At 43.1% G+C, this 11,451-nt stretch overlaps 1 protein-coding gene across 2 annotated transcripts in view; it reads left to right on the top strand.

Annotated features, from left to right (window-relative positions):
* Nucleotides 1-11,451, top strand: part of map3k3 (mitogen-activated protein kinase kinase kinase 3) — a 171,167-nt gene extending 159,716 nt beyond the window's left edge. The window contains exons 17-18 of one of the 2 annotated variants that reach the window (XR_007958214.1): nucleotides 4-110; nucleotides 4,791-4,884. Coding sequence is in view for 1 of the 2 variants with exons in the window: in XM_052038913.1 (XP_051894873.1) it covers nucleotides 4,791-5,019 (229 nt within the window). In the remaining variant the exon portion in view is untranslated. Of the gene's footprint in view, nucleotides 1-3; nucleotides 111-4,790 lie in introns of both variants that reach the window. The other variant, XM_052038913.1, reaches the window with a different exon arrangement.

An 11,451-nucleotide genomic window follows, 5' to 3' on the forward strand; every position in this document is an offset into this window, starting at 1 on the left:
CAGCTCTTGACTGAGTTCAGCAGACTGTGCCTCTGATGCCCTGGCATGAAGTGTCGGACCACAGGGAGACCCTGCACGCACTAAGGACCCACACCACTTCGTCCTCCCAGGTGATTGAGAAGGAAAGCCTTGATAATACTGTTACGAGAGAGGTTCTTTTGGATCTTAAAGATAGAGGTATCTGGACACACAGTCTTTGTACTTTAAAAAGGAGAATCTTATTTACAAAGCCAGACGCAGGGACAGAATGGGAAGGAACAAATGCACACTCGCACTCAGGTGATCGCAAAACGTGGGGAGAGTCACAACGGGTGAAGTGCACATGCGCGCGCGCACCCACACACACACACACACACACACACACACAAAACAAACTAGTTACAAGGAATAAACAATACAATGTTTGAACACCCTGATTCTAGACAAACGTTGGCTCCTTGGTCTCGGGAGTCCTTAACTATCTGCCGTGAAGTAGTGCACAGCTTACCTCAACGTCCTCGGAGACAGACAGAGAGAGCCGCACACATGCAGGGCTTCTTATACTGCTGGGGAGCTGGGTGGAGCCCTGCCTAGGTGATTCAAAAATGTCCAATAGACCGTGGCCAGGTACGACAGGTATTTACATAGGCCCAGTGGTCAAGGTGTGTACTAATGAGTGGGTGGGGCCAGGCCTTGATTGACAGTGGTGTCACTTTCGGCCATGTGCTCAATGGTGTCATCCCAGCCAGAGCGGTCAGTGTTGTCACAGTCACATGACAGCCATGCCTTTTACACTACAAATACTTCTCAGTTGTGTGCTTTTTTTGGCATGGGGAGGGTCCTCATAACCAACTCCCACCCCTGATGTGAACATAGCCGAGAAACATCACTGTTTTTACGACAATCACCCACAAAGAAGAGTGTACTTTAAAATAAAAATTAAGCTTGCGCCTGTTTTACTCTCAAAACACATCAATATCCCTCCTCTCCCACCATGAGATCAAGCATTCTTTCCCCTCCTCTAGACTCTTGCTCAGATTCACCCCCTAGAGCTTCCTTCCCATCTCACCACCCACAACCAGAGACCCGATTCCTCCCAATGGTCTCAAGCAGTTGGAGGTCCCTCACCATAGCATAGGGGGCCCTTGCCCTGCCCTCTGGTGTCTCCTATTACAGTGATCCAAGTCCGCTAAAATATCTCAACGGAGCTGGATCACTGACAGGGGAAGCCACCTGCCTACCCAAAGGCTTGGGGGGGATTAAACCCTCAGTGGCGTATTGAGGGATACTCTTAGCTGGTGAGCAGCTAATTGGAACTGGACTTCTGGCTGACCTCCCTAGGGTTTTGGTGAGCTGGCCAATTTCCACGTGAGGGAAGAAAGTGGCAAGTACCAACAGTTAGATACCCGCTGGTCAGGTAATCAGAGGATTCAGCCCTGAATAGTACAAGCTGAACCTCAGATGGCCTAGAGAAAATAAGATGCAGGGTCAGCTCTTTAACTGCCATCAAGAGATCCTGTCTGGAAAGATGTGTGGAAGTTAGACCAGATATCAAAGGGGATGCTTTACTAATTGTGATTGGATGAAACAATGAAATTCAGTACTTTAATGTCTAGTTGCTGCACAGTTTCTCAGTTCACAAGTCAAGAATTCCCACTTTGGTGACGACTGACGAGTCCTGGGCCTTGTAGAAGGTAGATGGATATTTACCTCATTGACATGTCCCTGTACTTCCTAGTGTTAGAGCAGCACCTAGAGGAGTTTCATGAAACTGCAGCCAAATAGCAGCATGGTGGTTTGGATTTGCAATCTAAAACTCCTCTCTTTAGTCCAAGCAATGAATATGGTGCATAAGATCATTTCTAAATATTGTACATATTGCACAAATAAGCATTTGCTTTTGTTAACAGGGGTCTTGACCCGAAACATCGACTGTTTATTTCCCTCCATAGATGCTGCCTGACCTGCTGAGTTCCTCCAGCACTTTTTGTGTATTGCTCCAGATTCCAGCGTCTGCAGAATTTCTTGTGTCTACATATTACTTCAGCTGTTTCAGTAAAACTCAGAAACCTGAAGCACTTTCCCCACCTTCTTTGCTACCTAAGCTAACTTGGTTCTCTCTTTCCGGGTTCTAGTGAAGGGTTCCAGACCTGAAGCATTAACTGCTTCTCTTTCCACAGATGCTGCCTGATTAAAAAAGTATGCTTGAATCGATAATGTATTGACTTTGAAGCAGAGCTATGCATTATTTGAGACAATTATGATATTACTAAAGGATATCTGGACAATTTGCATATCATGTTCCACAATGATTCAGTGGTTGAAATTTTGCCTGGAATCAAATGGCATAACCTCACTGCATTTTCCCCATGGTCATGCAGACGTTTTAGTATATATCCATATCTTCACATTATTGTAGGTTCAAACTCACCCTGGGGAAATAACCTAAGCTAGCCTGATGTCCCAGTGCTCTTCTGAAGATGTACTGCAGTACTAATGAGATACTAAACATTACCTCCTGTGCCTGCTGAACGGTTGTAAAAGGTTTTCTGGTACTTTTCTCAGAGTTTTACGAGTCTTCTGGACAATATTAATCTCACACCTACATCAATAAAATGAATCATCTGCTTATTTATTAAGTTTCCTTTTGTGCGGCCTTGCTGTGCCCAAATAAGCCACTCTGTTTCCTTGTTTTACAACTATAATTCCAATAGCACAACATTAGAGTAAAGCTCTTTAGAGCACCTGGAGAATGTAAATGTCTACACTTCTCACTGCCTTGGTGAAGAAGCCAGCATAATCAAAGACCCCACCCACCCTGGACATTCTCTCTTCTCCCCCTTCCATCGGGCAGAAGATACAAAAGCCTGAAAGCACGTACCACCAGGCTCAAGGACAGCTTCTATCCCACTGTTTTAAGACTATTGACTGGTCCCCTAGTACGATAAGATGGACTCTTAACCTCACAATCTACCTCGTTATGACCTTGCACCTTATTGTCTGCCTGCACTGCACTTTCTCTGTAACTGTAACACTTTATTCTGCATTCTGTTATTGTTTTCCCTTGTATTACCTTGATGCACTAATGTGATAATGATCTGTATGGATGGTATGCAAAACAAAGTTTTTCACTGTAGCTCGGTACATGCGACAATAATAAACTCCAATTTACCAATTTAAATGGCATGAACCAAAGCGTAACGCTATTACAGCGCCAGCGACCCGGGTTCAATTCCAGCCACTGTCTGTAAGGAGTTTGTACGTTCTCCCCATGTCTGCGTGGGTTTCCTCTGGGTGCTCCGGTTTCCTCCCACATTCCAAAGATGTACGGGTTAGGAAGTTGTCGGCATGCTATGTTGGCACTGGAAGCGTGGCGACACTTGTGGGCTGCCCCCAGAACACTTGACGCAAAAGATGCATTTCACTGTGTGTTTTGATGTACATGTGATTAATGAAGATATCTTATTTGAATCATTCTGATGCAAAATCAGATATCCTGAACTCAGTTTAGATGGCTATTATTAAAATGATTCAAGAAGTACGTTGAATAATGGGGCTGTATTGCTGCATTGTATCTATGTCATTGCAGTCTTGTGTGTTACAGTTCATTACCAGGAAGCTCCTGGCTTTTAGTTAGATCAGAGATTGAAAGTGATTCTATATGTATTCAGTGCACATGCATGTGAGAGACTTCACCCAAGCTTTGTATTTACCTGGATAATCAAAATGTGTATTGAGAACATTCTGTTGCATAACTCTCATTTTGTAAATTTGCTACAATAATCTGAAATAATACTGAACACAGTAATCCAGTCCAATTTGATTTCAACACAAAGCAGATGTTTGCTGGGCAGTATAAAATCATTTCTGTCTATGTCCCTTCTCACGCGAGAATGACATAACCATGATTTGATCTGAGTGAATGAGGGAGGCAGCCGTTGACTACTGCCTACAAAATTTGTAAGCCTGCCTGGTATGGCCCCTGGTGTCACTGAACTTGCAGAATCTGGGAGGGCAACAGAAGAGACTCCCGTCTCCAGGAGCTGGTGTAGTCTGTGTAATTTCACACACTGGTTGATCTGCACATTTGGTTAGCTTGTTTTGATATTGTTCCTTGTGTAATGCCTTGGTGGATTGGTAGATTTCTCATCAGGAGATTTGGGTCTGGCAACCAGTCAGGAGGGAACAGTGTGCTGGCTATTTATGGGGTGGAATTTTCCTATTTCACAGGCTACGATCTGGGAGCACAGTGAAGAAAAAAGGAAATGTGGCAGTGAAGTGGATGCAGTGCCAAATGACTTTGTTATTCCAAGTGACATTTAACATGGTGTTTTTGCTGCATTATTGGGAGGAATTTTCCATGATTGAGAATAGTAGCTCAGTGTTCCTGCACATCAGGCAGCTTCCCCTCCTGTCTTCTGAAGCCACAAGCTGTTTGCTGTGTGTGACAGCTGGCATCCAAATCAGTGCAGGACTGGACTGTTTTGTAAAATGCTCAGTAGCCCATTCGTAACTGTATGAGTTACCTCATACAACATTGCCTTTTCTGTGCATAGCAGCTACCTTTGGAATATTGCAATGCTGGGTGAAAATCAAAAAACTGCACGTGCTGGAAATCTGAAACATTCTGAGTTGATGTTTCAGGTTAAAGACTCTCTGTCAGAACTGGGAAAGAGAAAACAGGTTAGTTTTAAGTTGCAGAGAGGGTGGGGGGGAGGATAGGACGAACAATCTCACTCTGTGTGTGGACACATTGCAGTCTTGGGATTTTGACTTGACTACAGTTTGCCTTTGTGTTTGTCTCTCTCCAGGAGCCTGGGGTGTACAGTGGTGGAGATGCTCACAGAGAAACCTCCCTGGGCAGAGTATGAAGCAATGGCTGCCATTTTCAAAATTGCCACTCAGCCAACCAATCCCCAGCTGCCTCCTCACATTTCAGATCACTGCAAGGACTTCCTGAAGAAAATATTTGTGGATGCCAAGCAAAGACCATCAGCGGAGGAGCTGTTCAGAAACCCATTTGTGCAGCTCACTCACTGATGGAGGCAGTTGGGTCTGGAACTGGGATTTTTGTTTTGAAAAAAAACTATCTTTTGGTTGTTATGCCTCACGCTCTATTCAGTTACCATACTCAGTAACTCCAATCATAATGAGGGTGCCTGTGCCCATGGTAACAGCTCAGTCCTGTGAGTATAGTGTGAACGTGAAGAGTAACTGGACATCTGCAGGGTTCTTGATGCATCTGTGGACACCAGTGTTCAGCAGAGAATCACCTCTCAGCACTACATTTCATCAGAGAAAGGCTGGATGGAGGGTCGCATTTGGACGGAGCGTTGGAGTAGCTCAATTAAACTTTGTGGTATTACACAGAGCTAAAGAGTATAGCTGTCGTACAAAATATGCTAGATCCTTGTGCATAGTGGAAGTCACGCAGCTTCTCCGAGCAATATATTGAATTCCGGAGTATCTTATAAAACTGCATTTTCAACTCTCCGTCCACCTGTCTTCAGCTAGAATTCTTCGTTGTAGACAGAGCCTTCCATCAGGAGTCAGACTTTAGGTATTCTAATGAGACCTTAGCCTACAGAAATTCCACCTTGCCTATTTCTGTCAAATTCGTGCTTCTAAAGGAGGTGATGTATTCTTTGTGTGTGTTTGTGTACGCTGGTTGTATGTGTGAGGCTGGCATGCACATACATACACACACACCCTACACAAGTGCATATGCATGTACATACATAATATATATACCAAAGTTTGATTATTTTTGTTCTATTTTGCCTAACCTTGAATGTCCTCCTTGATCTGATGAGATTTAGATCAAGTTAAACCATACTGTGGTTGCCAAGCGTCTAATAACTGGTTGGAGCCTATAGAATTCAACAATTGTCGAATCCATTGTGCTTTTAACAATGTATTCAGTCTCCATGTTGTGGGTGAGAGGGGCAGTTCATTTGTTGCACATGTTAAAGGTGCTAATTTGCCACAAGCTGAAAGAAATAGATTTACCCCCCAATTTTCACCCTGTGCCTTCAGGTTATTCTGTAAAAAAAAGAAAAAATAATTTATTGTAATTTCTTACTTTTTTGATCTGCCAGTGAATCCTACAGTTCAACAAAGTAATGACACTGAAATTAATTTTGGAACTTGAGACTGTTGAATGACTCCATGCACCAATGGAGCAGTAACCTCATTAAGTATTGCCTTTTTGTGTAATGGAATTACAACATTGGTGTGTAGCTGACAGGGTTTTGGTGATTCTTTGGTATCTGCAGTTAGTGATGGGCAATTTGACGGTGCAATCAGTGTTGCAGTTTTATATTGAGGATTCCCACGGTGTAGCTAAGAAATCATGTAAACGATAATCTGCAATGATTTCCTAATCCTACATGTGCTTGTGATCTCCCTCTGTGATGCCCTGTTATTGACCCATCATTACTCTTAGCCAAGGCTGTTACAATCCTATAAGTACGCTGGAAAGTACTTTGAGTTGGTACTTGCAGCACTTGTACAATAGTATTAAATAATGGCAAGTGACACTCTCTCCACATAGCTATTGTGCTTTGAATGAGTGTGTGGTCTCTATTCCTAGCATGTCCAGGTGGTCTTGATTTGATGCCATTGATAGTCTCACTACAAATGCCAATCTTTGTCCGGTTAATAAGTGCAGTGTCACAGAGGATGGAAGTGACAGCCATGATGATTGCTTATTTGAGTTTTAGGCTTTCTCTCTTTAATGTGGCAACTATGCCATGGAACTGACCTATTTCTACCTGAGACTGGCAGCCTTTTGTCAAACGCAGACTAGACGTCCAATTTACAGACCACTTGCACTCAGTCCCCAATGGCCATCCCAAGCTCCTGGTTGCATACCATTCAACTCCTCTTCCCACATTCACTTCCCCATCTTTGGCCTTCTCCACTGCCAGGGCGAGGCCCAACGCAAACTAGAGGAACACGGCCTCACATTCTGCCTGGGTAGTCTACAACCCAGTGGTATGAACATTGAATTTTCTAATTTCAGATAACCCTTACCTCCTGTGTATTCAACCCACCACCCCTTTGATCCACCTCCAGTCTTCCCACTTTGTCCCCTTTCCCATACCCCCCCGCCCCATCCAGCTCCAACCACCCCCAATCACCCATTTTTATTCCCCTCCCTTTCCTGATTTCATCCACCTACCATCCACACACTTCACCCACTGGATCCCCTCCCCAGACCTGGTTCCATCCGCCCTTCACCTCTCCCCTAGTGGTTCCCATTATCACCTTCCTTACTTATCAGGTTCCAGCACTGGTGGCCTTTGTGTCCCCACCTATCACCCTCCCTCTCTGTCCCCAGTCTGGGTCCATCTGCCCATCATCCTTCACGCCTCCTCGGTCCACCAATCACCTACTGGCCCCTCCCCTCTTTTTTTTACTGGCTATCTTCCCTCTTCGCTCTCGGTCCTGATGCCAGGTCTTGACCCGAAATGTTGACGGTTTCTTCCCACCCCCACAGATGCTTCTCAACCTGCTGAGTTCTTCCAGCAGTTTTTTGTTGAGTCTTTCAAATCTGCACACTGTGGTTTTTATTTTCATCAGAAGGATGTTAGTCAGGACTCTATTCCTGATGTAATCTCCCCTGCACGTGGTGATCAAGTAGAATGAAGGTCCCTTTAGCCAGGCTTCAGGGGACCCTTGTGGCAATTGAACAGCCAGGTTTGAGGAAAATCCTTGCACACAATTTAGATATATTTCTATTGTTTAAAGGAAAGTGTCCCAGGCCTGATTATTTTCTTGAAAATAACTGATCCCAAGATCTCCACTGGTCAACATTTGCTCTGTAATCTCCATTTAATCATAAAACTTAATACTAGACATCATCGGTTGATCACATTTAAAAATTGTGTTGGAGGCTTTGCGTATGAATTCAGAGAGAGACTGCAACTTCTTCAAACCAGTTCTGTGGCCCGTAGCCCCAACATCCCCCACCCCACCACTCCATTTAAATATCCAGTTCTCCGTTATTTGTAGCTGCTCAGTCCAAAATATTCCCATCGTGATTGTACCGGAGATGTTGCTCATCACTAGAACCGGTTTTAAAATAGAGTTATAGAACAAATGGACAGAGAACTCTCTCCCATTTTCTGAATAAGGCGGCTATCAACTGCTATCAGCTCTGTGAAGATGCACTTTCTTGAATGTATTTTGTACTGAACTTATTTTTTAACTTTCTCTTTGCTGATGTAATTTATGCCTCTATACTTTTATTTTATTTTTTATTTATGAGAGATGCTATTTGTTTTTATATATGTATATATATGTATCTATATATACATATATATAAAAGACTCAAGACTGTTGCATAAATCTAATGCAAATATGGTGCCTTTAAGAAAAAGCAGCTGGTTTTGCAGATATTGGCAGGAGACTTTAAATACATTCTGTGCTGCCCAACATATTGTGAAGTAATTTTCACCAGATTGGGAGAGAAGCTGAGGGTGTGGTAGTAGCACAAGTTTCTGCAGTCTTGTACAGACAGGTAGTGTGTTAACTTGTCAGTGCAATAAGCACGTTATGAAAATTAGAAATGATCATGCCATGGGAATACGAGAGTAGAAATTTTGAAACTGATCACGGGAAGCTCTCAGTTAACAGATGGAAGTGTATCCTTTCACTGTGTCTTCAGAAGCCTATCCATCAACAGATCAGTGTAAGATGATAGATGGTCTTTCATGTAATGATACCAGCATGAACAGCTTTCTTTGTCCACTTCACTATGAAACTGGCTTGCTGTAGTGTTTTGATTCCAGTGATCTCTCTAGACATGTGACTGATCTCTCCATTGGCCTGTTTCCTTCAGTAACTGTTCTGCTATCCCAGACCCACACTTTATAATTCTCATTCTACCTTCTCTCCTGTAAAAACAGATCTTCCTGACTTCAAAAATTCCTTCAAGACCTGTCCAAAGTCATCTATAATTATTTCAGAGGTTTATTAACCTGTCTACAAAAAAAAACAAAAAAATGCTTGCAACACTCAGTGGGTTCACCTGAAGCATTAAATCTATTTCTCCTTCTACACATGCTGCCTGACCTGCTGAGTCTTTCCAGCATTTTCTGTGTATAATTCAGATTTCCAGAATCTGCATTTTTTTTTCATTTATTCTATCTCCACATTTGCAGATTTGCTTAATTGGTAGTGTGCTCGCTTCCAAGAAAAAAGTTTTTGGATTTAAGTTCAACTCCAAAGAATTGAGCCAGGAGTGTGACACTGTTCGAGATGCTGTCTTTTGGACGAGATGTTAAACGTGCTTTCTCAAATGGGCATAAAAAGTTTCCAGAGCACTACTTCAAAGAAGCGCAAAGAATTACCCATAGTATCTGGCCAATATTTCCCATCAATCTACATCATCTGCTCACTATCACTTTGATATTTGTGTGAGCTTGCTGTACACAAATTGACCACTACTTTCTCCCATGTTAAAGCAGTTTCTGCACATCAGAAGCTGAAGCAGAGCAATGAGCTGGACAGGGGAAGATGTCTTTTTGCTTTTCTCATATCTATTTGTTCCACCTCCAATCCCCATGAAACCAAACCAGAATGTCTCTTGTGACATTTAAGCCACCCAACAGGTGCACAATTTAGGCTAATAACAATTAAGAATTGAAGAAGCAGGAAGACAGTCACTCAATCTTTCATAACAGTTCTTACTGGACTTTCCCATCAAACAGCAAAACCCACCACTTCCAGGCTTTTATTTATTTTTCAAAGTTAAAGAATTTTTAAATTGAGTACAATGCTGATGTATCTGGGGTTTTGAAAGGTTGAGTACTGTTCTACCCCCCCCCCCCCCCCCAGTAATGCCCAACAGCTGTTGGCAGGAAAGGGGAGTGATTTATTCCTGGCACTTGGCAGCGCACACACTGGTCTGTACAGAACCTCTGTATAAAGTCTTCAACCGCATGGGCATGGCAGGGACCTCTGCCAGACTCAAAGAAGCGCAAAAGGCTTGCAGTGCAGAGCCACTCCATTCTTTTTAAAATAATGCCACATCATTTTTCATATTTTTAATAAGCGCAAGTACATTTATACAGTTTAATTTTTTCCAGATGACTATTTTTCAGGATACTTGAATGTTTTCATTGAAAATAGGGACAGCCAAAGTTGGTCTACTTTCCTTTAACCTTTTGGCACCAGTTCCTCTCTGGCATAACTTTACTGAAGCAAGTGTCCATATTAAGTGAGACATTAGTTCAGCTGTCCAGGTTTTCTTCAGTTGGATTGTCAGAGCTGCCTTTCAGGGGGCTTGCCAAACCGCAGGCTCGTGCACACTCAAACTGTGACCTGTGATCTTTGAACCCTCATAGCACTTCAGGTCCAGAAACTACTTAAACATTTGGAGCAATCATCAGCCACACTGTCTGGATGTCTCTGATTTTAAAAAAAATGTTTCTGAGGCAACAGAAGCTGGAGGTCAGTTTTGGGACTGGCTTAGCCCAACAGGTCACAGGTAGAGGAAATTTTATGAACATATTGCTCTGCAGCCCAGCACAGATATATTTTGTTGTTGGGGTACCTAGAGGTTTGTGTAATCGGAGCTTCCTTCTACAATCCCAAGCCCATGGCAACCAGAGACAAAAAACATAAGGCTCACAGAAGCAGATGTCAGGTGATTTTGAGCATCTGAATCAATATGCCATTTTCATTTAACTCTGTGCTTCAGTCAGTGTTGGACAGTTGCTTAGTACACCATGCAGGACCAAAGTCTGAGATGAGAATCTGTTGAGCCACTTTAGTGATGAAGCTTCTCTGGATGGTGTGGCACAGTGCGACCCTAGCACTGGAGCATTGAATGCAGAGACCCAGTGCCCACAAATCCCCTCAGAGTTTATGCTGGTGGGAATGGGCTGAGCAGGAGCAAGGCATTTCCACGTGAATTTTAGGGTGAAAAGTTGGGCAGTCACCACATTAATCTCTTGCATAGCTGGCTGGGCAAAGACCTGCAGAATTCTGGATGAGAGACATTAAATCTGCCCTCACAGCCACAATGTGTTGTTTGACCCAGGGAAGCAAATCAAAACTGCCATCCTCCAAAAAAAAATTTGAAATATTCACTTTGCAAAGTAAAATGACCATAATATATAGTAAATTACAAATTTACAAAGAAATCATGTGCCTTCAAAGGCCCACTTCTGACTAACTGTTGTGTGAACTTCTCAGTGAATATTTTAATGCCAAAAGTGCCCTGGTTTAGAAGAGCCAACAGCAGGTGGTGCTGCTGTTGTGGTACCCAAATATATAATCCCAAAGCCAAAGACATTATTGCATAAACAAGCCTGAACTGTTCGGAATCACGTGGCTTGAGTCCTCTCCTGACTTCATTCCCCACCCTGTGTACTAAATGTAGAGTGGGTTAGGCACTTTGCATATCTACAGGTAGGTTGCTCACTGGAGAAAGTTGAGAGCCATCCTCCCATTTTCTCCTTT

Source organism: Pristis pectinata, chromosome 25 (genome assembly GCF_009764475.1).
Source record: "Pristis pectinata isolate sPriPec2 chromosome 25, sPriPec2.1.pri, whole genome shotgun sequence".
Taxonomy (NCBI): Eukaryota; Metazoa; Chordata; class Chondrichthyes; order Rhinopristiformes; family Pristidae; genus Pristis; species Pristis pectinata.